Source organism: Musa acuminata, chromosome BXJ2-8 (assembly GCF_036884655.1).
Source record: "Musa acuminata AAA Group cultivar baxijiao chromosome BXJ2-8, Cavendish_Baxijiao_AAA, whole genome shotgun sequence".
NCBI lineage: Eukaryota > Viridiplantae > Streptophyta > Magnoliopsida > Zingiberales > Musaceae > Musa > Musa acuminata.
Window position 1 is genome coordinate 122,305 of NC_088345.1, and position 23,905 is coordinate 146,209.

At 37.4% G+C, this 23,905-nt stretch overlaps 2 protein-coding genes across 7 annotated transcripts; both read left to right on the forward strand.

Annotated features, from left to right (window-relative positions):
- The first annotated feature begins 12,823 nt into the window (after positions 1-12,823).
- LOC135618474 (cell division control protein 2 homolog A) lies at positions 12,824-18,789 on the forward strand. Of its 6 annotated transcripts, none has more exons than XM_065119342.1 (9): positions 12,824-12,993; positions 13,110-13,299; positions 13,379-13,563; positions 15,478-15,598; positions 16,103-16,276; positions 17,047-17,210; positions 17,302-17,389; positions 17,849-17,902; positions 18,333-18,789. In XM_065119342.1, exons 2-9 carry the CDS (start codon positions 13,291-13,293, stop codon positions 18,420-18,422), a joined length of 885 nt encoding a protein of 294 aa, XP_064975414.1. In that variant the 5' UTR covers positions 12,824-12,993; positions 13,110-13,290; the 3' UTR covers positions 18,423-18,789. The 6 variants fall into 6 exon arrangements, with proteins under 6 accessions (XP_064975414.1, XP_064975417.1, XP_064975415.1 ...); XM_065119345.1 differs by having other exon boundaries at positions 18,580-18,789; XM_065119343.1 differs by having other exon boundaries at positions 13,196-13,299.
- A 2,297-nt stretch (positions 18,790-21,086) lies between these two features.
- LOC103994416 (protein HOTHEAD) lies at positions 21,087-23,425 on the forward strand. Its single transcript, XM_065121276.1, has 5 exons — positions 21,087-21,162; positions 21,204-21,881; positions 21,986-22,389; positions 22,486-23,015; positions 23,359-23,425. The coding sequence occupies exons 1-5, from the start codon at positions 21,087-21,089 to the stop codon at positions 23,423-23,425; spliced, it is 1,755 nt and encodes a 584-aa protein (XP_064977348.1).
- The last annotated feature ends 480 nt before the right edge of the window (positions 23,426-23,905 follow it).

The following is a 23,905-nucleotide window of genomic DNA, read 5'->3' on the forward strand; positions in this document are numbered from 1 at the left end:
ATGACTTCTCAAATGCTCTGATATTCTGTCTTGTTAATGATTTGATTCCTCCATCTCCTATCACGAGTTGGATCGTAAAGTAATGATTTTAACTTGTGTCTCTCGTCTATTAATGTCTTTCAAAAGATCATTTAATAATTATATCTAAGTTGATAATACGGTACTCACTTTTAGTCATTACTTATCTCCTTCGTAACGATCGTTATTTTAAATGGTATCATTATTTGCCATCATTTATATCATTTGTCATCATTGACGTCCTCCGTTATTATCAATTGAAATTTTAAAATTATCACATTATCTATTATATCTATTTTTAATCAATAAAATTAATAATGCTAAGATAAAGAAAATTAGATATTTAATTTGTTGCATAATTTTTTTAATTTACAATAATATAATTTTTTTAAAAAATAATTTTATTTTTAGGATAAACAAAATTATTTTAACGATAAATTTTATTTTTTAAGGATAAAATTATATTTTATTTTTAGGATAAAATTTTTATTTTTGGGATATAATTTTATTTTTGGATAAACAAAATTATTTTTTTATTTTTTATGGATAAATTTTTTAATTTTATTTTTAGGTTAAGTAAAATTTTATTTTTATTTTTAATTTTATTATAAATTTTTATAATAATATAAATATTTAAAATTAATAATATTTGAATACACATACCACACACAACTCATAACATCGCACTATACACACATAATATATACACAACACACATACATAACTCATAAATAACACACACTATACACAACACACAAACACACACAACATACACACAACACAACTCATAACAACACACTCTACACACACAACATACACAACACACATTACACACACACAACATACACAACACATACTAAGACACAATACACATACACACACACAATAAACATGCACATATAACACAAACAACTCAACAACAAACTACACACACAACTCAACGCACACTATACATACACAACACACACTAGACACACATACACAAGTATAATATACACAATACACATCCAACACATTACACATACAACTCATAACACACACAAACAACATACACTACACACACATAACACACACAGTACACAAACAACATACACACATAACATACACAACACACACATAATACATACTACACATAAACACAAACAACACAATACACATGCACATATAACAACAAACACTAAGACACAATACACATACACACACAACATAACACACACACACAATACACATGCATATATAACACACAACTCAACAACACACTACACACACAACATACACTAGACACACATACACACGTATAATATACACAATACACATACAACTCATAATACACACAAACAACATACACTACACACACATAACACACACAGCACACAAACAACATACACACGTAACATACACAACACACACATAATACATACTACGCATAAACACAAACACATAACACACACACACATACACAACACACACTACACACAACATACACAACACACACACACACAATACACATACACATATAACACACAACACATACATAAAACATATACAATACACATGTACACAACACATATACAACACACAAAACTCAACAACACACACTACACACACATAACATACACAACATACAACTAACTAATAAACAACACACACAACTCATAACACACGCTATACATACACAACTCATAACATACAAAACACACACAACTCACACTACACACACAAACTACACACTACACACATAACACACACTACACACAAACATCACACACTACACACACATAACACACACTGCACACAAACAAGAAACACATACATAACATACACAACATACAATTAATAACACAACACACACTATACACACACAACTCAGAACATACAAAACACACACAACTCACACTACACACATAAATAACACATACTACATAATATACACAATACACATAACACACACTACACACAAACATAAACACACAACTCATAACACACACACACATACACACAATACACACACAACACACATAACATATACAATACAATACACACACAACACGCTCACACTCTTAACAATACACATTACACACAATACACACACAACTCATAACAACACACACTACACACACATCTCATAACAACACACACTACACACATTACACACAATATACACATAACTCATAACAATACACACAACACACACATACACAACTCACAAACACGCACAACATACACACAATACACAACAAATATACATAACACACACATACACTCGAAACTCATTACAATACACACTACATACAACACACACACAATATACACAACACACACATATATACACAACTTATAACAATATACACACATATAACACATACAATACACACACACATACACATAACTCATAACAAACATACAAACAACACACACATAACATACACAGACAACATACAATACACAAAGACACACACATAACATATACAACACACACTACACATAACGCACAAATACATATACACACAACTCATAATAACACACACACCTAACATACACAACACATATACACATAACTCAAAACACACACACACATACATACACAACACACACACACATATACACACTACTCATAACATACATACAAACATACACACACACAACTCAACATACACAGCACACACACATATCATACACAAAACACACACATAAATAATATACACTAAACAAACACACATAACATACACAACACAAACACAAAATATATACAACACACACACAACTCATAACTACACACATTACACACACAACACATATAACATACCCAACACACACAACTCATAATAACACACTACACACACACACAACATATACAACTCATTACATATACAACACACACACATACACACATAACTCATAACATACATACATACACAAACAAACGATACACACAAACAATACACACTATACACACAACTAATAACACAATACGCACACACATACACACACATAATATATGTAATAATGCAGCCTTATATTAAATGCTACAATCTATGGCAGGTCAGTATACAATGGTGATTTTATAAATTAACATTAAATATTTGGTATTTGCTGTTTTTGGATCCTTGTCCAGGGTGTCATTCACAAGTTTTACTGGATCACAAGATTAAAGTTTTTCAAGCATGTTTTGAAATGGATCTGATGATATCCATGTTACATTATATTTTCACCTCTAAATCTTAGCCTGGTTTAGTTAGACAGCTTAAATATGATAAAGCAAATGCTCCTACCTATATCCTATCATACCAAGGTGAAGTATCAAGAAATTAGCCAAATAGAGAAAGAAGACTAAGTATCATTAGCAACAATAAAATTTAACTAGGAACAGAAATGAATTTGATTAAAGTGTTGTGAGAAAATATTGAACTACATGCAGTCTGATCAAAATGCAGAATAAAGTGAATATCATTGTTTTTTTAAATTAGCAAGACTTTGTTAGATTTTTATGAATGGCCATATGGAGGTTTAGAATGTATACATACAAGTCATACAATTTGTCATATTCCATATCCATGTGAGTCATTTGTTCTTGTTTATATATTATATTTACACCTCGGCACAATGGTCCTATCAAATTGTACTAAGATATACCAGATGGTGGTCCATATTTGTATATATCTTTTGCTTCCAAAGTGTTCTGTTTTGTGTTTTGCTATTTCGAAATTTTCTCTGTACTCATGTACATGTGTATAATGCCTTTCATATATATCTGTTATTCTGTCCAACAAAATGACATTGTAAATATATACTTGCATTACAATAGTTGGATGGCCGGCCTATGAGTGGAGACATTGGTAGAGGTGCAACAAAAGAGGCGTAGACTTTGCCGTTCATTTGGCTGCTGCAAGTAACAAGCCTCATGGTAAATATGTAGGATAACACATATGGATTAGGTAAATAGTGATCGACATAAACCTTTGGATCAAAAATTTTACCAAATTTGGCTTCGTGAGGGTTTTATCAGCTGGCTGGTGGAACTAATGCTTTCACCATCAAGAGCTTAAAGAAACAAGGGCTCTTCCGGACAATGACCATTGATGGTACGCTCCTTTGTACTACACACACAACATACTACACACACACAACACACATAACATATACAACACAATACACACACAACACATCCCATTCCTATGTCAAAAGATATCTCTTTCGGCTTCCTAGCTCCTGCAGGTCAAAGATGTGACATTGAACTCTCAGACCACAGAATAGTAACAAATACAAAAACGTGGAATTTAATGGAAAAACTTAATTGAAGAAGATGCAAAGTTAAAACTTTAGATTAAAACCTAAATCTGGTGCTGAAAAATTGGCATACACCAGCAATGGAGGAACCTGGTAGTCAAGAACTACCAGCAATGCAGGAGCTAAGACATTCACTCGATGTGGATGACTCACCTTCTTTACCTAATTCTTTTCTCTAATGTAGCCTTTAATTCCCATGCCTGCAGAAGGATTCCTCCATATTTGAATTAAGAAAAAAAAAGACTAAAGACATAATATAATTGACTATATCTGTGAAGCAAAAAGACCTCGGTCACTAAATATACATGGAAATAAAACTTATGGATGCCCTATGAAACGTAAGAGAGAAATGGTGGAAGAAACATCAAGCATCTCTATCCAAACCCCAGTTTTCCTTTGTATCCGGTAAATATTCTTTATTGTGACTCTCTTCTTTGCTCTCCTTTGGAGTTTGAGAGACTATCATGATGACGAAGTTTCGGGGAAGAGACTCGTGGGCATGCTTCATAAAAAGGTGAGTTCTTAGAGAGTTTTGAGACTCCTTCCTTTTTGTTCTAGCATGAACCAAACGTCGAACAATTAGCCTACAACTACACTTAAGAACTCAAAGAGGACTCGACATCCCACGCGTACCTGCGGTCGCATCCAACGAGCGGACGCCAGCCCCTCCATTGATCCCCTCCGTCATCTTCGAATCAGGAGAGGCCACCTTTTCTCTTCTATTCTCCTCCCCCTCCTCTGTCCTTTCTTTCCCCTTCCTCTTCTTTCGGCGACACCTCGAGAAGAATACCGTACCACCCATTCCGAGCCCCGTCTGTTCGCCACCGCCGTCGGTGGACCGCTTCTGGAACGGAAGAGCCATCTGGGGAGGAACTTCCGCCGGAAAACAGCCCAAGAGGAAAGAGCACAAAGGTCTCGCGTTTGCGGAGCAAAACCGCCCATTTCGCCGTCCAGTACGTGAGGACAGTGAAGGAAATCCAGGATCCACGTCTTCCCCGCCTTCGCTGCCACCAGCACTCGTGGAACGTCACCGGGCGCGAGGCTTCGGCCTCGGGGACTCCACCATGGTCTCGAGTCGGCAGGGCACTCCAAAGGCGGGGAAGCCTTCATCGGAGTACTTATACGTGACAGCGGGCGATGGAGTAGAGCAGAGCATGACAATAAGGAGAGAGAAATGAACGATGGAACGATGGCGCGCACCGTAACAGCGATCCTGACCGTCTATTATTGGGTCTGCGTTCTGATGATGGAATTTGATGATTTTGAAATAGTATTAGGACACACATACACATAACACACAAACAATACACAAACAATACACAAATACACACAACACACATTAAAATAACACATAAAAATAACACAAATACAAACAATACACATATAAACAATACATAACACACACTACACAAACAATACACATACACATAAGACACAATACACTACACCCCACATACAACACATACAAAAATAATACAACAATAAAAACAACACACACAATACAAAATACACACAACACATACTACACGCACTACATACATGCACAATATAAATACACACAACACTTACTACACACACTACATATACACAACACATACTACACACACTACATACACACAACACATACTACACACACTACATATACACAACACATACTACACACACAACACACACACAATATAAATACACACAACACATACTATACACACTACATACACACAACACAATACACATACACACAACAAAACACTACACACACATAACAAAATACACATATACACAACACAGACATATAATATACACACAATAAACAACACATACAAAAATAACACAAACAATACACACAATACATATATACAAACAACACATAACACACATTACACATCCACAATACACATACACAATAAACAATACACACAAAAATAACACAAACCACACACACAATACATATATATACATATAACACATAATACACAATACACACAACACTACAACACACTACACAAACAAATACAATACAACATAAACAACACACATACAATACACATACACACAACACATACTACACACACACTAGTACATACACAAATAGTATACACAACACAAATACAAACACATACACACACAAGTTATAACAATACACACATACATAACATACACAACACACACAATATATATACACACAACAGACACACACAATAAACAACACATACGAAAATAACACAAACAATACACATAACACATAACACACACGACACATACACAATATACAAACACACAACACACAACAAACACTCACAATAAACAACACACACGAAAATTACATAAATAACAAACACAATACATATGCACACACAACACATAACATACACTACATACAAACAATACACATACATACTACACACTACAAACTACACACACAAAAATAATACAATAACATAGACAACACAAACACAATACACATACACACAACACATACTACACACACACATAACATACATAATACAAACACATACACACACAACTTGTAACAACACACACATAATAAACACAACACACACATATACACACAACTCATAACACAAAACATACACAACACACAACTTGTAACAACACACATAACATGCACAACACAAACATATACACACAACTCATAACAACATACTACACACAAACACACACACACACACACAACTCATAACAACATACTACACACAATACACACACACACACACACACACACACACACACACACACACACACACACACACACACACACACACACACACACACACACACACACACACACACACACACACACACACACACACACACACACACACACACACACACACACACAAGCACGCACGCACAACACACACAACTCACAACACACTTTACACAACATATACACACAACACACATATAACTCATATACAACTCACAACACACTTTACACAACATATACACACAACACACATATAACTCATATACAATACACACACATACACACGCATAATACACACAACTCATAACAACACACTTTACACAACATATACACACAACACACATACAACTCATACACATATAACATACACAATACATACACATGCACATACAACTCATAAAAATACACACAGGCATATCGTACACAACACATATACATATAACTCATAACATGCACAACACACACACACGACTGATAACACAAACACATATACCCACATAACTCATAACATGCACAACACACACACACACGACTGATAACACAAACACACATACACACATAACTCATAATATGCACACGTACACACAACTCATAATATATATACAGATGACACAAACATAACACAAACAACTCATAACAAAAAACACTACACACACATAATATACACAATACATACGCATAAGCACACAACACATAACAATACACATACACACAATATACACAACAAACACACATACACAACAAACATGCACACATACTCAAACAACTCATAAAACACACACAAACAACACACATTACATACACACATATAACATACACAATACACACAACTCATAACACATACACAAACAACACACACACACATACAATATATAAACACACACATAACATACACAAAAACCAACACACAACACAAAAGATACACACACACACAACTCATAACAACACATACTACACACAACAAACACACATACACACAGAACTTAAAATAATACACACTATACACATAACATACACAATAAAACAAAACACAACACAAACAACACAAAACACAAAAAAAGCACGACACTTAAAAAGACACAACATACACACATAAAACACAACACACACATAACATACACAATATACACACACTACACACACAACATATGACATACATAACACACATACACACACAACTCTTAACATACACAACACACACACACACAACATACACACACATATACATACACATCTGATATCACACATAACACACGTACATATACACACAATTGATAAAAACACATACTACACACAACACACACAAAACATACACAATACACGTATACACACACGACTCATAACAATGCACACTACATACACACATAACATACACAACACACACACAAATCACACAAAACAAATACGCACATACAAAAAATAAACATACACACACGTAAATGGTACAAATCTACACACACAACTTACAAAACAAACAAACACACATATCACACGACAAACACACACAATACACTCACTTAGAATAAACACACATATACATAACACACACACAACATAGACAACACACACAAGCACAACATACAAAATTAACAAAACGCACACACCACACAGCACACACACACAATATAGAAGATGAAACAAACACAATACAACACACACATACACAACACATAACACAAAACACACACACACAACACAACACACATAATACACATAGACAATACAAACACACACTTCACACACACAACACATGATATACAACATACATAAACACACACATACACACATAACACACAAAAACATACACACACATAAATACAAAACACACACCACACACACACATCACATACTAAATAGAACACACACCCACACTATACATAACACACACGACACACAACTCATAACAACACACACTAAACATATAAACATAACAACACACACACAATACAAATACACATATAACACACACAACACACACACACAACTAATAACAACACACACTACACACACACAACATACACGACACATAACTAATAATAACACACTATACACACACAACTTGTAACATATGCATATATACATACAACTCATAGCATACAAAATACACACATAATATACACAACACACACACAACACAACATATATAACTCATAATATACACTACACACACATAACACACACGGCGCACAAACAACACACTACACACACGTAATATACGCAACACACACTGCACACAAACATAAACATACAACTCATACAAAACACACACACACATACACGTAACATACACAACACAAAATGTCTCAAAAATTCATTCTGAAAACTATAATTTGCAAGTTCCTCTCGCTTCAAAAACTTCATAGCCAACTACCGTAATTAATCCATTACAAAGATTGCAACTAAAATATTGTGGTAATGAATCCATCACCAAAAGGCCGTAATGAAGCCTATTGAATCAAAAAATTCAACAAGGACCTAAACTGTAGCAGTCACGAGGAAGTTTATTCGAGTGGAAACTGAACTTGACACAAGTAGTGGTTAGTAGCTCGGAAAAAAGTATGAAACATCTCAGAAGGATAACTTGGATAATAAAGCTTTAACAAGAGTCTGCCCATAGCTAAATCTGAAACTCCACTCTCCATGGATTTACTAATTAAATGTAAAAAAGTAATTTGAAAGTCTACAAACAGTATTTGTGCTTGGCCAGACATTGAGAATAAGGACCTTCTAGTGCACCACAGCTAAATCTCAAACTGTACATGGATTTACTGATGAAATTACAAGTAACGAGTAATTTGGAAGTCGGACTATTATAATCTACAAATGGTACTTGTGCTTGGCCAGAGGTATTGAAACTTAGGACCACTCAACGACTAGTAGATTCTATTGCACTAGTAAATCTAAAACCTCATCTTACCCATAAATAATTACTTGAATCTGTATCTCGACCTTAGTCTACAATTTTTTATTTCATTAATGTTTGAACATTTTACCTCTTGTTTCAAGACAAATGACATTTCCCATTATAAATGATCAGAAATCTTAATAGTGCAATGCTGCAATGAAACTTGTGAAAAAAAAAAAAAAAAAAGGTTAATCACTGAGCAGTTGACTAACGCAATCAATCAAAGTTGGGTAATCACATTTTTGTCTGTGTTGACTAACACAATAAGAAAAAAAGATGGGTAATCACATTTTTTATCATCTGATTAAAGTTGATTCACCTTTGCAGATTCATATCATCTGATTAAAACTTGCTGCTGTTAGATTGGATGAACAGGGTAATGAAACATCTGATAGTAGTGGTGCTTTCGATAAACTGTGGAAGGTACGCATTATGTTCATGTTCTTTGTGTTTGATCTCTGATATTTGCTGTTAACCATCTTATCGCTGATCAGTACTTAAATATCTTTACAATTAGGGTGTTATCTAGGTTAATTCAGTTCACTTTGTTTCCTTCCTGCAATTAAAATGAATGATTCAGTTTAGATTGATGCATGAAATAAGAAAATGTCTGGATTATGTTGAAGCATCAGATACACAAAATCATTGAATATTTTATAAACATGTTTACATGCTAAAAATGAACTAGCATTATTAGATCTAATCTAATAAAAATCCCAACGATCATTATGAATGAAGTCCACTCGAGAAAATAGAGAAAGCTACCCTAGAAGGAGAAAGAAATGAGAAGGGTTGAAACCAACATGAGCTGTAGGGGTTGCCACTCTTTGTACGCTTGAGCGAATTCTATTGATGAATGGTGGGATGCTGGTGGGAAAGTCGAGGTCTGATAATCAATGGTAGGATATATTCCGATGAAAGGGGAGCTAAGGTGAACATGTCCTTCCATTATAAAAAAATAGTTATTAGTAATGAATTAAAGTTATTTTCAAAAGTTAAAAATTATCATTGATTTTTAATATATTAATAATTTATTATAAGTTAATGTCACGTAAATAGATTTTGACGAGAGGTTTATATGTTATGTTTTAAAAAGTATAAAAATTATTTTAGATACGAGTAAATCATAACGGAAGGGCTTAAGTGGTCTATAATTAAAATCATAAGGTATAAAATAAATCTTAATTTTTTAAAAAAATTTAAATTATATATAATTATATTAATAATTTATTATGAATCGGTTTGTGATTTAAGTAAATCATAATAATTTATTATGAATTATCCATAATTAAAATCATATTAGGTAAAATATATTTTAACCCTATAAGTAATTATATATATTTGGATTTGGTTGAAATTGATAGGTACTTGTTTGGTCATTTTTAAACAAAAATTTAGTAAACCATTCTCATTGTAAGTAATAATAAATATCATAATGTTTTAATCATTTGGATATGACAATAATTATTTTTAAAAAAATTAAAAAATAATTTGATATGTTTTGAGACATAATTAGGTGGTTGGGGTTGGAAATAAAATCTGACCATTTCAAAAGGATTAGAACAAAGTAAGTTGACCTTATCAACTACGTTGGATTCAGAGGACTTTTAGGGGTGGTTAAAGGAAAATCTATGTCATAATGTCTTAATTTTTCATCCATCATTGTGTGGAAGTCGAAATTGTGTTCGATCGGAAGATATGCTACCAAAACTAACCCGAGTTTAACCCACATGATTAAATTCGTTTTAATCTCTTAACAAAAACAATTTACCAAACTGATGGGAAGGTCACGACTAGTGTCGAGATAGGGGATTGAATAGAAATTTATAGCAAATCTCGTATAATTTTACCATGACTTAATGTACCTTATTTGGATCATCCTAATGTAGTCTATATTTATGCAGATCTAAAATAATTGACATAGGAAGGTCACACGTCAAATGTTTTACCCAAATTGCATGCAAAAAGACCTACTGGTTCAGAAGATCATCTTCTGCATCGGATGGATCTATTGGATGGGGACAAGTTGTGGTTCCTCCGCCCCCCTCCACCCACCAACACATCAATTAAGATATTTTCTTTTGGGAATATTGTTTCTTTTGGTTTGGTTTGGTTTTGTCTTGTCTTTCTGTAGCATACCCAACCTGTTGACAAGTGCACTGTAAAATCTCATTGCATCTCTCTTAGCTTAAACTGTTGAAATCTGAAATATTATTTCATGAGCTGGCGTCTGTGCCCACAGTTGTCGAGACCTCATTATATCCCACGCCTGGAAACCTCAGGATTTTCGTGAGTGCGTATTATCAGTAACCACTTAACGAGCTTCCTTGTGATGGCAATATTCACTTCACGGCTGCAACATGCTGCTCTCCTGTTCGTGGAAGACTAAATAACAGGAGAGAGGACACCATTTTTAGTCAACTGTACGTGTACTGTGTACGTGTTCAATACACATCACTATAATACTGATAATAATAATATTATTATTATTACACAATTTTTTAGCGAAATGTACTCACGTGAGTTGCAGCGTAATTTTTTGATACGAGATACGACGAGCGATACTTTCCTCGTACCAGTCTTATGTGTCCGCTACGTGTCCAATGATTGGCGGTGATAGCAGCGGTTGCTTCCAATCACGACGAACGCAACTGACGGCGGTTTAGAGGGCGACAATGACCCACGTAGAAAGAATAATTTTGATAAGGCGGGTCGTTGTGCTACCGACCGTAAGAAATAGCACATACGTCGCGTTGTAGCATCATACCGTCCCCCGTCTACGGTAGGACACCGCGGGGCCCAGTCACTTTGTGGGAAGTCGAAGCTGTTTCCTCACTTGTCACGCGCACCGGATCTCCGCCTACCTGCAGTCACCCGAGGTTTTTGGTCGAAGCAGCGCGACTGCGGTTCTGCGAAGAGAGAGAAAAGAGGGGAGCTCACTCACTCTCTCTTGACCGTCTCTCTTCGGATCCCCATCCTAGTATCTTCAAGCTCTTTGTTCTTTGTTCTTCTCTTCCAGATCCAATCGCGACCCTCCGATCATCCATCTCCCTCGGTATCCACGCCTCCGTGACTTCTTTTCCGTGTTTCTTTCTTTCTTTCTTTCTTTCTTTATTCGTGCGATTCCTTTTTTTGTGTTTCTTTTGCATTTTATGAGTCTGATTTCGCTAGGGTTTTGGTCGGGAATGTGATCCTCTTTATCAATCTGGCCCGATTCATGATGGGAGGATTATTTGGCTTGTGGTTGTGGGGATCAGGTTCCACTACTGTTGGATTCGGTGAAATCGGTCCTCAAGTCTGATCATTACTTTGGGTTTCTTGTGCTCTGGGTTCGCGTCAACGTGAGGATTGAATGGACCAGGTGAGCGCTGTTGTGCCGCTCGTAGATGATGGTTTTGAATGGTTTTTCGGTTGGTAAAATGAGAGGCTTTTGGTTGCAGTACGAGAAGGTGGAGAAAATTGGAGAAGGAACTTATGGGGTTGTGTACAAGGCCCGGGATCGTCTCACCAATGAGACGATAGCTCTGAAGAAGATCCGGCTGGAGAATGAGGACGAGGGGGTTCCGAGCACTGCCATCAGAGAGATCTCTCTCCTGAAGGAAATGCAGCACAACAACATTGTCAGGTCGCTGCCTCTGTTCCTTCCTTTCTTCTCCTTTCCCATTTTGTTAAGTTTATTTTGTTTCTGAATCGTGCCAATGTAACATCGCTTACTTTTGCCTTTTGTGTATACGCTCCCAGTGTGTCGAAAAGAACGAATTCGTTTATAATTTTGCAGTTTTGGATGTATCGCTTTTTTTCACGGTTCGTCATTATCATATCATATTGCTTAGATACTAAGAAGTGCTTAAAATTTATCAGCACTTATTATTCCACGGCAATGTTGTCGAAGACAAGTACATGGGCTTGGAGGAACTATCTTAATATTAACCATGGAATCAGATCTTTCTAAAATGCCACCAAAGTTTGCAGATATTTGTCCACAATCAGGCTAAAATCAGTGAGATCGACTGCAATCTTGTATCATGAGATTGGCCAATTTCATATGGTCCTGGTGCCGCGAACCAGATTAGCATAAAGCATTTGGGATAATTGAAACCGAGAGCATTGATTCCACAAAACGTGCACCAAGATATAAGTTTATAATAAAAAATAACATTTAATGTTCAGCTTGGATATGGTTTTTTAAAAGGATGGTTTTGAGCAAGATTTTAAATACCGTACCGTGCCAGTGTACCGATCAGCTGTCAGTACAGTATGTATCAAATTGTATCGAGCATATCGACACACAGGACACTAAAGTGTACCGATATACCGCCCGTACCGAGTTGTCATAGACTTAGCTATAATTGTATAAGTCGTGAAACACCCTTGCGTCAAAGTCACAGACTTAGCTAGAGTTACCCAAGTCGTAAAGCACCTTTACGTTAACTTCTCGGGCTTAGCTGGGATTAACTAAGTCATGACGTGCCCTTGCGATATGCGTCCGCAAATGGTCAACCAATTTGCAACCTCGCTCAAGTCCTGTAAGACCTGTAAAAAGAGCAAGTTGATTAATTCGAAAGCGAGCAGTGGACAAGTTCCGACGTCTCGCGAAAAGGGAAGCTTTACAAGCAATTCAGCAAACACTTTGCGTGCAAGAGAGAAAAGAGAGGAAGGAGAAAATAAGGACTTTAGAAGGAAATACGAACAGTCGCAAGTCCACAAACAACTGCTCACCAGGTGTCGGGCGCGATGGCAAGTTTCCGTCAAGTTAACGTTCGAACTTGTGTATATCGATCAACGCCCAACACTACCCCGAAGCCTCATCCACCCCTGTGCCATCCATGGATTTTCAAAGGTATGAGATGGCTGATGTTTTGCGTGCGGCTATGGTCTACAAAAAACAGGTTGTGGCACGTGAAAATAGAGCCATTTTAGAGCAGTTTTGCCCAGCATGGTGAGCAGTGCTGCGAACTGTTCTTGCTTATTACATTTTTTCAACAAAAACACATAAAACCAGGGCAAAATATGCTGCCAAGCATCTGTACAAGCATGCAAAAGCGATGAATGGTTCGTTGAGCAAAAATATTGCGGGTGCACAATGACCATTCATGACAGAGCGGTATGGTATGGTATTACAAACCATGGTTTTGAGTCTTTTGACTGCTATTACAAATGATGTATGGGCATATGATAAGGGAAGAATTCTTTGTTTGTTGTTGCATTATCTGATTTTGGTTGTGTCTTTGTCAATGCTGTAATTGTAACTGCTTAAACTTTCATGCAAGTATTGTCCTAATCACTTGATTTTACAGACTAACTATTTAAAGGCACTAAATCTTTGGCATATGCTACTGTTTAAATTATGCACTTATGAAGGCCTGTATTAAAGCTTGAAAATAAACCTTTGTATATAAGAACAATTTGTTGTTTTTACTTCTGTTGCTTCTTCTTACCTGTGATTATGATGATAAAAAGCTTTTTGTAATTGTTCCTGGCATTGAATTCAAAATAGCTTCAGTGTTTGGTGATTTTAATCGTTCTATTTGCATAACAGGTTGCAGGATGTAGTCCACAGTGAGAAAAGGATTTATTTAGTATTCGAATATCTTGACTTAGACTTGAAGAAGCACATGGATTCTTGTCCTGAACTTGTTAAAGATCCACGACTAGTTAAAGTGAGCTAGTTTTTTCTCTATATTATCTTAGTTTGTGTCATCTGTTACCTGTAAGAGTACATGCTTTCAAAGAGGTATCGCGATGGACATTAGTTGTACAAAAGCATATTGGTGAAAGTTAGATGAATCTAATTTTGCTGAAAAAAATCAAGGTTTTGTCTTAGTACTAATGCAGAATATGGTAATCTTGTGGATTGGTTTTTTTGGAGTTTGTCTCCTAACATAGGAATGTCTTCTGCACTCAGTAAATTCTGGATGCAGAAAAGAATATTGACTCGGCCTTCATTTACTACTGCCATTCTGGAAATAAGTGTTTTATCTTTTGGGGTATCATATTTTTAAAAATTGTAGTTACGATGCAGAAAAAGTTCTTCGCTGTTTGCAGTCTCATACTGCCTAGTTGCTTTTGATGATGGTGTTATACTGGGGATATTAGAAATGTGTTTCTGATTTATGATAGTTGTATCTTGGAAACTTATCTCTCGCTTTCTTTTGCGTTTTCAGACGTACTTATATCAGATACTTCGTGGCATTGCCTATTGTCATTCTCATAGGGTTCTTCATCGAGATCTAAAGCCTCAAAATCTGTTGATTGATCGGCAAACTAATGTGCTGAAGCTTGCAGACTTTGGGCTTGCTAGAGCTTTTGGCATTCCTGTTCGGACATTTACACATGAGGTGCTACTATGAGTTATATCAAATTTAACATGACATTTCGATATATAGTCAAAACTTATGTGTATAAGCTATTGATGTGTTGATTACAAATTTCTTTTGAAGAAATCAAGCTCATTTAGATCAAAATTTATCATAGTGTACTAGGTATTGTTATTACTTCAAAGCTATCTGGTAGTTCTTTTACATGTGGCCATTGCTGTCATAAAGAGTTCAGCTTCTTCCCACAAACATTCTTTTAGATATTTGTACTAAATCAGATAATTTTCAGACTAAGGCAAGCCTTATAGTGCTGCCAAGCACCCCTATTCTGATTGGTGGCTGGTATACTACATGCCACCAGTGCAGCATAACTAAATGCCATGCTGTCATACTGGTGCCATCTGCTGGATAGAGGCACCAGGTGCTTTGTTTCCTGCCTTTCTCTTGAGTGCGATTATGCATGGTGAAGTGCGACTGGAAAGCATTAATAATTCCAGGGGTTTAAAGCTTTTCAAGCCTTAGAACATATGCTCCAACCCATCTTAGAAGAGTAATCTGAACCAAATTTTACCCTGATATGGGCCAGCTCAAGTCAGACCTAAGATTATGGCAGAAAATGATATGTATAGTTTAGTGCAAACCACTGCTAGACCACTCTTATTGGTCTCAGAACCTTGTGCTGGCTCTAGTAGTTTTGGGCTTTACTTAACTTGCCGATACTCAAATCTCCTACAACTAAAGAACTTTCAAACTCTCATCTGTCTCTCCTGTGATTTTATCTAATACCTCAGGTAGTCACACTCTGGTATAGAGCACCAGAAATCCTCCTCGGATCCCGACATTACTCTACTCCTGTTGATGTGTGGTCCATCGGCTGTATTTTTGCTGAAATGGTGAATCAGCGACCATTGTTCCCTGGAGACTCTGAGATTGATGAATTATTTAAGATATTCAGGTTTGTTTGTTTCATGAGTGCTGAAAATGCTTTCCTTGTATTTGGTAGTTGTAACTTGAGCCTAATTTCTATGAAACTATTTTATCTTCAGAGTCTTGGGTACCCCAAATGAAGAAACTTGGCCTGGAGTTACTTCCTTACCTGACTTCAAATCTGCTTTCCCCAAGTGGCTTCCCAAGGTATGAGTGAAGAATAAATTTATTTGCTTTCACACATTGGTTGTGGGAAGGCTGTATGAAAAAGTTCAATTATACGGTTGACTTAAATGCATATAGAACTTCCTGAACCCAATTTTTAGTACAAATGAGAAGAACGAAAGTTGTTTGATTGTCACAATGATTTTCGCAAGTCCATTATTAGGATGCTGGACTCATCAATGAGGTGTTCTCTGTATTGTTGCGACACCTGTGTTATGTGATAAAGGATTCTTTCCCCTCTTTCCCCTGTTCTCCTTTTACCTGTGCAAGGCATATGGCACTATCTTTTGGATATTCATTCAAAATGCTAACAACCCCACATATTTGAGGGCTCAGATTTTTTTCTGCCTTTGTGACACAATTGGCTGTTCTTCCCCACTTTATCTCTCTAATTCCTTTGGTTCTCTCTTGAAGGTCTGTAATTGGATTTCTGTTGTGCAGGATCTGGCAACAGCAGTTCCAAATCTTGAAGCTACAGGAATTGATCTTCTCTCTGTAAGTGCCAATAATTTTGATATATGCATATGTGAAAGAAAACATTGCTTTTATAATGTGAAATTCAAGACAAGCTCAATAGTTTTGTTATTTGAATTATACTTTTATGAAAAAAAAAAAATCTACAAACACGCTGGACACTATATGCAACAATGTGCATTTCACTTGGATCGCAGTATGATAGCACCCCAGTTATCTCTAGTTCTGAAAGCTACTTTTCTGATTTTTCTAGTTGTTGGACCATTTTGAGAACATAATTATTTAGCCCTTAAATGATGAAATATCCATGATCATAGCTACAATTTGCATGGAAAAAAATAAATGTTATGTTTCAGCAAAATGGATTACATTTCTTTCACTGCTTATCCTGGCCAAATGGCCAATTAAAGTCCCTTGTCGCTAATTGTCCAATTAAAACATTGGTTATCAGAAAATGCTCCGCTTGGACCCTAGTAAAAGAGTCACCGCTCGACAGGCTCTGGAGCACGAGTATTTCAAGGATTTCAGATTGGTGCCATGACTATTATTCTCATGACACTTTCTGGATCATTTGCTAGTATAACAAAGTGTAGCAGCTCATCTCTGTGTCTCTGCTACCGCTATTACTTCTGTCACGGTTGCCTTCATTATGATCAGATGTTGCTTTACTTGGATTTCATTGACATTCATGTCGACAGGATCTGAATCCTGAGTGCTGAAGGATCTTGGTACTCGCAGTTCACCTATATCAGGCAGTACAAAGAGTGTCACAACTCCTATGTTTGTACGTGTGAGACTAGTTTTCCTTCTTTTGAACCCATATCTGGCAATATGGTTTACTTCTATAGGTAGCATTAAGTATCATGTGTATGGTTGAGATATTTGTATTGCTGTTTAGGTTGCAAGAATCTTCCAGGTATTCATTGCAACGACGAAGGATGGTTCCTTTGTGAAAATTACCTGCTAGATTTTCTCTTCTGCTGGTGCTGAACCCAAGGCATTGCTTATTCCATCTAGTTGTAGTCACATTTATTGTGGGGCAATTTGTTGACGGTGTTTAAAGCAAAAGCATTGTTTGACGAAAATGTTTTCTCATTATGGCCTTGATTTAGTGGGTAATACTTAACTTTGTTTTAGTGTTCAAATGCTGCAACCTACGTATTAGTAACCAGGTCAGATCATTTAGCATGGTCCAAGTGCCTATGGGATCTTATTGGTCTAAGGTGCCACATCAGTTGGTCCCTCCAATGGGGAAAGATATATTCCATTGCTAGATCTTGCAATAACAATAAGTTGGAATGTCTCAATTATTTAACTCGGGTAAACTAAGAGAATCTTTGGGTTTTCAAGTATTTAATCATTGCATACACATGCATTCTTTATCTTCTCTTTCCGAATGCCCTGCAATAGCAGTCCGTTAAATACCAGTTTTCTCTCTTTGTTGACTCGAGACTGCGATCGACAGGCCCTAACGATCAGCTCAGAGGCGCTTGGTTCATATGGGTGGCCCGGACAGCTCAACTTTCATCAATTTTGTATATAAGGTGGAAAAAAAGATAGACGTCAAATATATTATTCATGAACATAATATAAGATTAATAATAATTTCAATTACATTTCATTTGATCTGTTATAAATGAGCATATAGTCCTTTATCTAAGAATCTATAGATTTTCAATGATCCAATCTAAATTAAGTCAAATTCAACTGAAATTGTAACTGAAAGAAACAAAATTCAATAATAAAATAATCATGTCTTAAACCATGGCTATAACACCACAAGTAAACAGTTGAATTCATGTACAAATAAAATACCATGGTACACAACATAAATCTCATGATATTTATACTTAGTAGATTTCATAAAATAGAGTTTAATTGAAAAAAACATATACTTTTAACAGATTTTTAGGAAATCTAAATTTCCTGAAAGATAACTCAAATAGATAAAATCCTGATATTTCCCCCTTACTTATTTACTTTGACTTATGTTATTGATAGAAATATCATATTCTAATCTATGCGTTGAGAGAGGATAAGATTCTGAATTTGTAGTGTTATAAAGGATGTCTTCAATTAGGATATCGATTCAGAGGTGATACATATCCATTATGAAGACGTACTTATCCAAGAGTCATACCTTTGATCATTAATAGATATGACAATTCAAAATAAATTTATTTTTCTCATTAACCAATAAGATTTAAATTATTTATTAAATCATCATTAATATCACAGGAATAAAAAAGTCATATGGCCCACATTAATTTTAACATTCCAAGGCTGGTTGGAGTAGGATCCATAATGGTATATTCTTAAGCGGAATTCTATTCGATGGTATGAAGACAGAGTAGATTCAGATGTTGGATACTGCTAGTTGATTATCATTTAATTAATTGTTTAGTTAAAAAAAAATATTTATAAAATATATTATAGAATGTATTTATAGAGAAGACAGAGATGGTTGTACAATACAATGTATTAAACATATTTTGTATTTAATTATAGTTTAATATAATATATTTTATGGTGATGTTGATCATTTACCGAGAAGGAAAAGTAAGAGTCCAACTCATACCAGTCCTTTTTAAATTTTTGCTTCGTGAGGAGGAATAATGAATGGCATGAATGTTTGATGGCCACCAAGGAAGTTGAGCAGTCATCAGAGAAATTGGCCAACTGGGTATCCTCCTTGTAGTAAAGCTTATTTATATCATCTCATTACTCTCGGTTCAACTGCAGCAGCAGCAGCAGCACATGTCAAAGGTTTAGGTGTGAAGCACTAAATATTCACCTTCCTCTCTCCTCTCTCCTCTCTGTCTCGGTAATGAATTTACTACACCAGTATTCTTCATGGTGCCAAAACCAAAAGAAGCAGTTTGATGTGATGTTGAGCGATTCCTAGTTTTGCTAATTCTTGGTCCCATTGCTTGCGGCATTTCCACAGAGTTCAAGAGCTAAATCTTTATATGACCATGGTCTTCACGGGGTGGTTGAATAAAATTAATTAGGAAGCATCGACCTGCGAGATCTCGGAGCCCATCTTTGCACTTCTTCAGTGATTTCGTCGGAGAAGCTGACACCTCAACTGTGTAGATTAAAGATAAAGATACAAGCACAACTATATATATGATATGAATACATTGACACTGAATTCTCTTCGCTTCTGTTGCGTTTCTTCTCCTCTCGGTCTGTACATGCATGCATGGCTTTTGGCCATAGGCGATCATTGCTACCGGTCTTCTTTCTCTGCTGCCTTCGAATCTGCTACACGGAGCATGGTAACTCCCACCCAGTCTGATCTTTATATGTTAAGGCATAGAGCAAGACTATGATGTGAACTGTTATCAATCCTCAGCATCAACCTACACCTTCGTGAAGCACGCAGTGCAGGCACCGCCGGTGTCGTACTATGACTACATCATAGTCGGCGGTGGGACGGCAGGCTGCCCACTGGCCGCAACCCTGTCGGAGAAGCACAGCGTGCTGCTGCTGGAGAGAGGTGGCTCGCCTTACGGAAACAGAAACATAACAGAGCTGGCATACTTCAGTCAGAACCTGGCCGACACCTCGCCGGCCTCGCCCTCCCAACGCTTCCTCTCCGAGGACGGGGTCATCAACGCGCGCGCTCGGGTACTCGGGGGAGGGAGCTGCCTCAACGCAGGGTTCTACACGCGCGCCAGCCCCGAGTACGTGAGGGACGTCGGCTGGGACGGGGCGTTGGTGAACCAGTCCTACCAGTGGGTGGAGAAGATGGTAGCCTTCGAGCCGCCGATGCTTCAGTGGCAGTCGGCGGTCAGGGACGGGCTTCTGGAGGCTGGCATTACGCCCTACAACGGCTTCACGTACGACCACATGTACGGGACAAAGATCGGGGGAACCATTTTTGACAGAGACGGGCACCGGCACACCGCTGCCGATCTGCTCCAGTACGCGAATCCCGACGGACTGATGGTTCTTCTGCATGCCACGGTAGGAAGGATCTTGTTCCGGCAAACAGGTAATGGTGAAACATGGTGAGGAAGGAAAGAAATTAGAATGTGTGAAACGAAGAAGAGAAAGAAAGGAAAGCTGGAATAAATCTTGCTTCGTACGTAAGTGCAGGAGGAGCGGCAAGACCGGTAGCTCATGGAGTTGTGTTCCACGACGCGGCGGGCGTGAGGCACAGGGCGTACTTGAACAATGGTGCGAAGAATGAGATCGTAGTGTGCGCGGGGGCAGTGGGGAGCCCTCAGCTACTCATGCTGAGTGGCGTCGGCCCGAGGGATCACCTCGAGTCACTGGCCATCGACGTCGTGGTGGACCAGCCCATGGTGGGGCAGAGCATGTCGGACAATCCAATGAACGCCATCTTTGTTCCTTCTCCAACGCCGGTGGAGGTCTCCCTCATACAAGTCGTCGGCATCACCAGGTTTGGGAGCTTCATCGAGGGGGCCAGCGGATCCAACTTCGCTTCACACTACTCCCAAATCACTCACGAACTCAGATTTGGCATGTTTTCTGCTCAGGTACCTACTTAAAGCTGATCTGAAACTTGTACGTGCGTACCAGTACATCAGTCTCAGATGATGTACGAACACATTGAGCATATGTTTCCGCTGCAGACTGGCCAAATATTCACGATCAATGACATGAACGACCTTCCTGCTGCGTCGTCCTCCATGAGAGGAGGGTTCATACTAGAGAAGATCATGGGCCCCCTCTCCACAGGTCATCTTGATCTAAAGAACAAGAACCCGGATGACAACCCCTCTGTCACCTTCAACTACTTCAAGGAACCCGAGGATCTACAAAGGTGCGTCAAAGGCATAGAGACGATCGAGAAGGTGATACAGTCGAAAGCCTTCTCTAGGTTCAGGTTCCAGTATATATCGACGGAAGAGCTACTCAGAATGGCCTTAAACTTCCCCATGAACTTACTGCCGAAGCATGACAACGCCTCCAAGTCCTTGGAGCAGTTCTGCAAGGACACAGTGATGACCATATGGCACTACCATGGAGGTTGCCAAGTCGGCCAAGTGGTCGACAAGGATTACAAAGTTGTCGGCGTGGATGCACTCCGAGTAGTGGATGGATCCACGTTCAACTTCTCCCCTGGCACAAATCCTCAGGCCACAGTCATGATGCTTGGCAGGTTTTTAATCTTACTTCCATGCTTGAGAATTATTATTTTAATTTTTAATCTTACATATGATCTCAGTGAAGAATTAATATTACCAAGAAAATTTTGATCGTCCTCCTTGCCATCCCTTTCTTTATATGTTTCTGTGATATATATATATATATATATATATATATATATATATATATATATATATATATATATATATATAATCAGAAAATAATTTCGGCGGAGTTTAATAACCCGTATGTCATATTCTCAAAATGTCCCATCTGCAAACAAACACTAAAATGCGTAGAGGTCATTTGATTGCTTGACGTGTTGAATTTTGTTTTTTTCTATTACATGCATATAGGTACATGGGGATCAAAATCCAAACTGAGAGACGGGAAACAGATGATGAAGTACGGAGGAAATCCTGATGTGTGGACCAGGGAAAGCAGGGGGTGTTCGTGTAACTGTGCTGTTCATTTTGCCTTAATCCATTATCATCATTTAATGAATGCATCCAAAATATGCCCATTTTCCCACCTTGCAGTAGAAAAGGATAGAATTTTCAAATGTTTCCCCTGATGTTAAAAAGTAGCGGGGTCCACAGATGGGTCCCACGCTGGGAGCCAGACCCGACGGACGAAAAAATCCGGTGGAAGTTGCTCCAAACGATCTCGAGATTCGTGAATTTCCATCTCGAATCAACGGGAAAGCACGTGTCCATTCTCTTACGGTCAGCCCCAGCTGTTCCAACTTCTAACAATTTGGTGGTCTCGCTCCCTGTTGTCTCCAGCTGGCGCAACCCGGTCGGACATCTAATTAATAAACATCACCTTTTACCTCTTTCTGTTTACCCAGCTTGCGTGTCGTTGAGGCTATTGGAGAAGCTTCGTAGGCCCACGTCACATGTC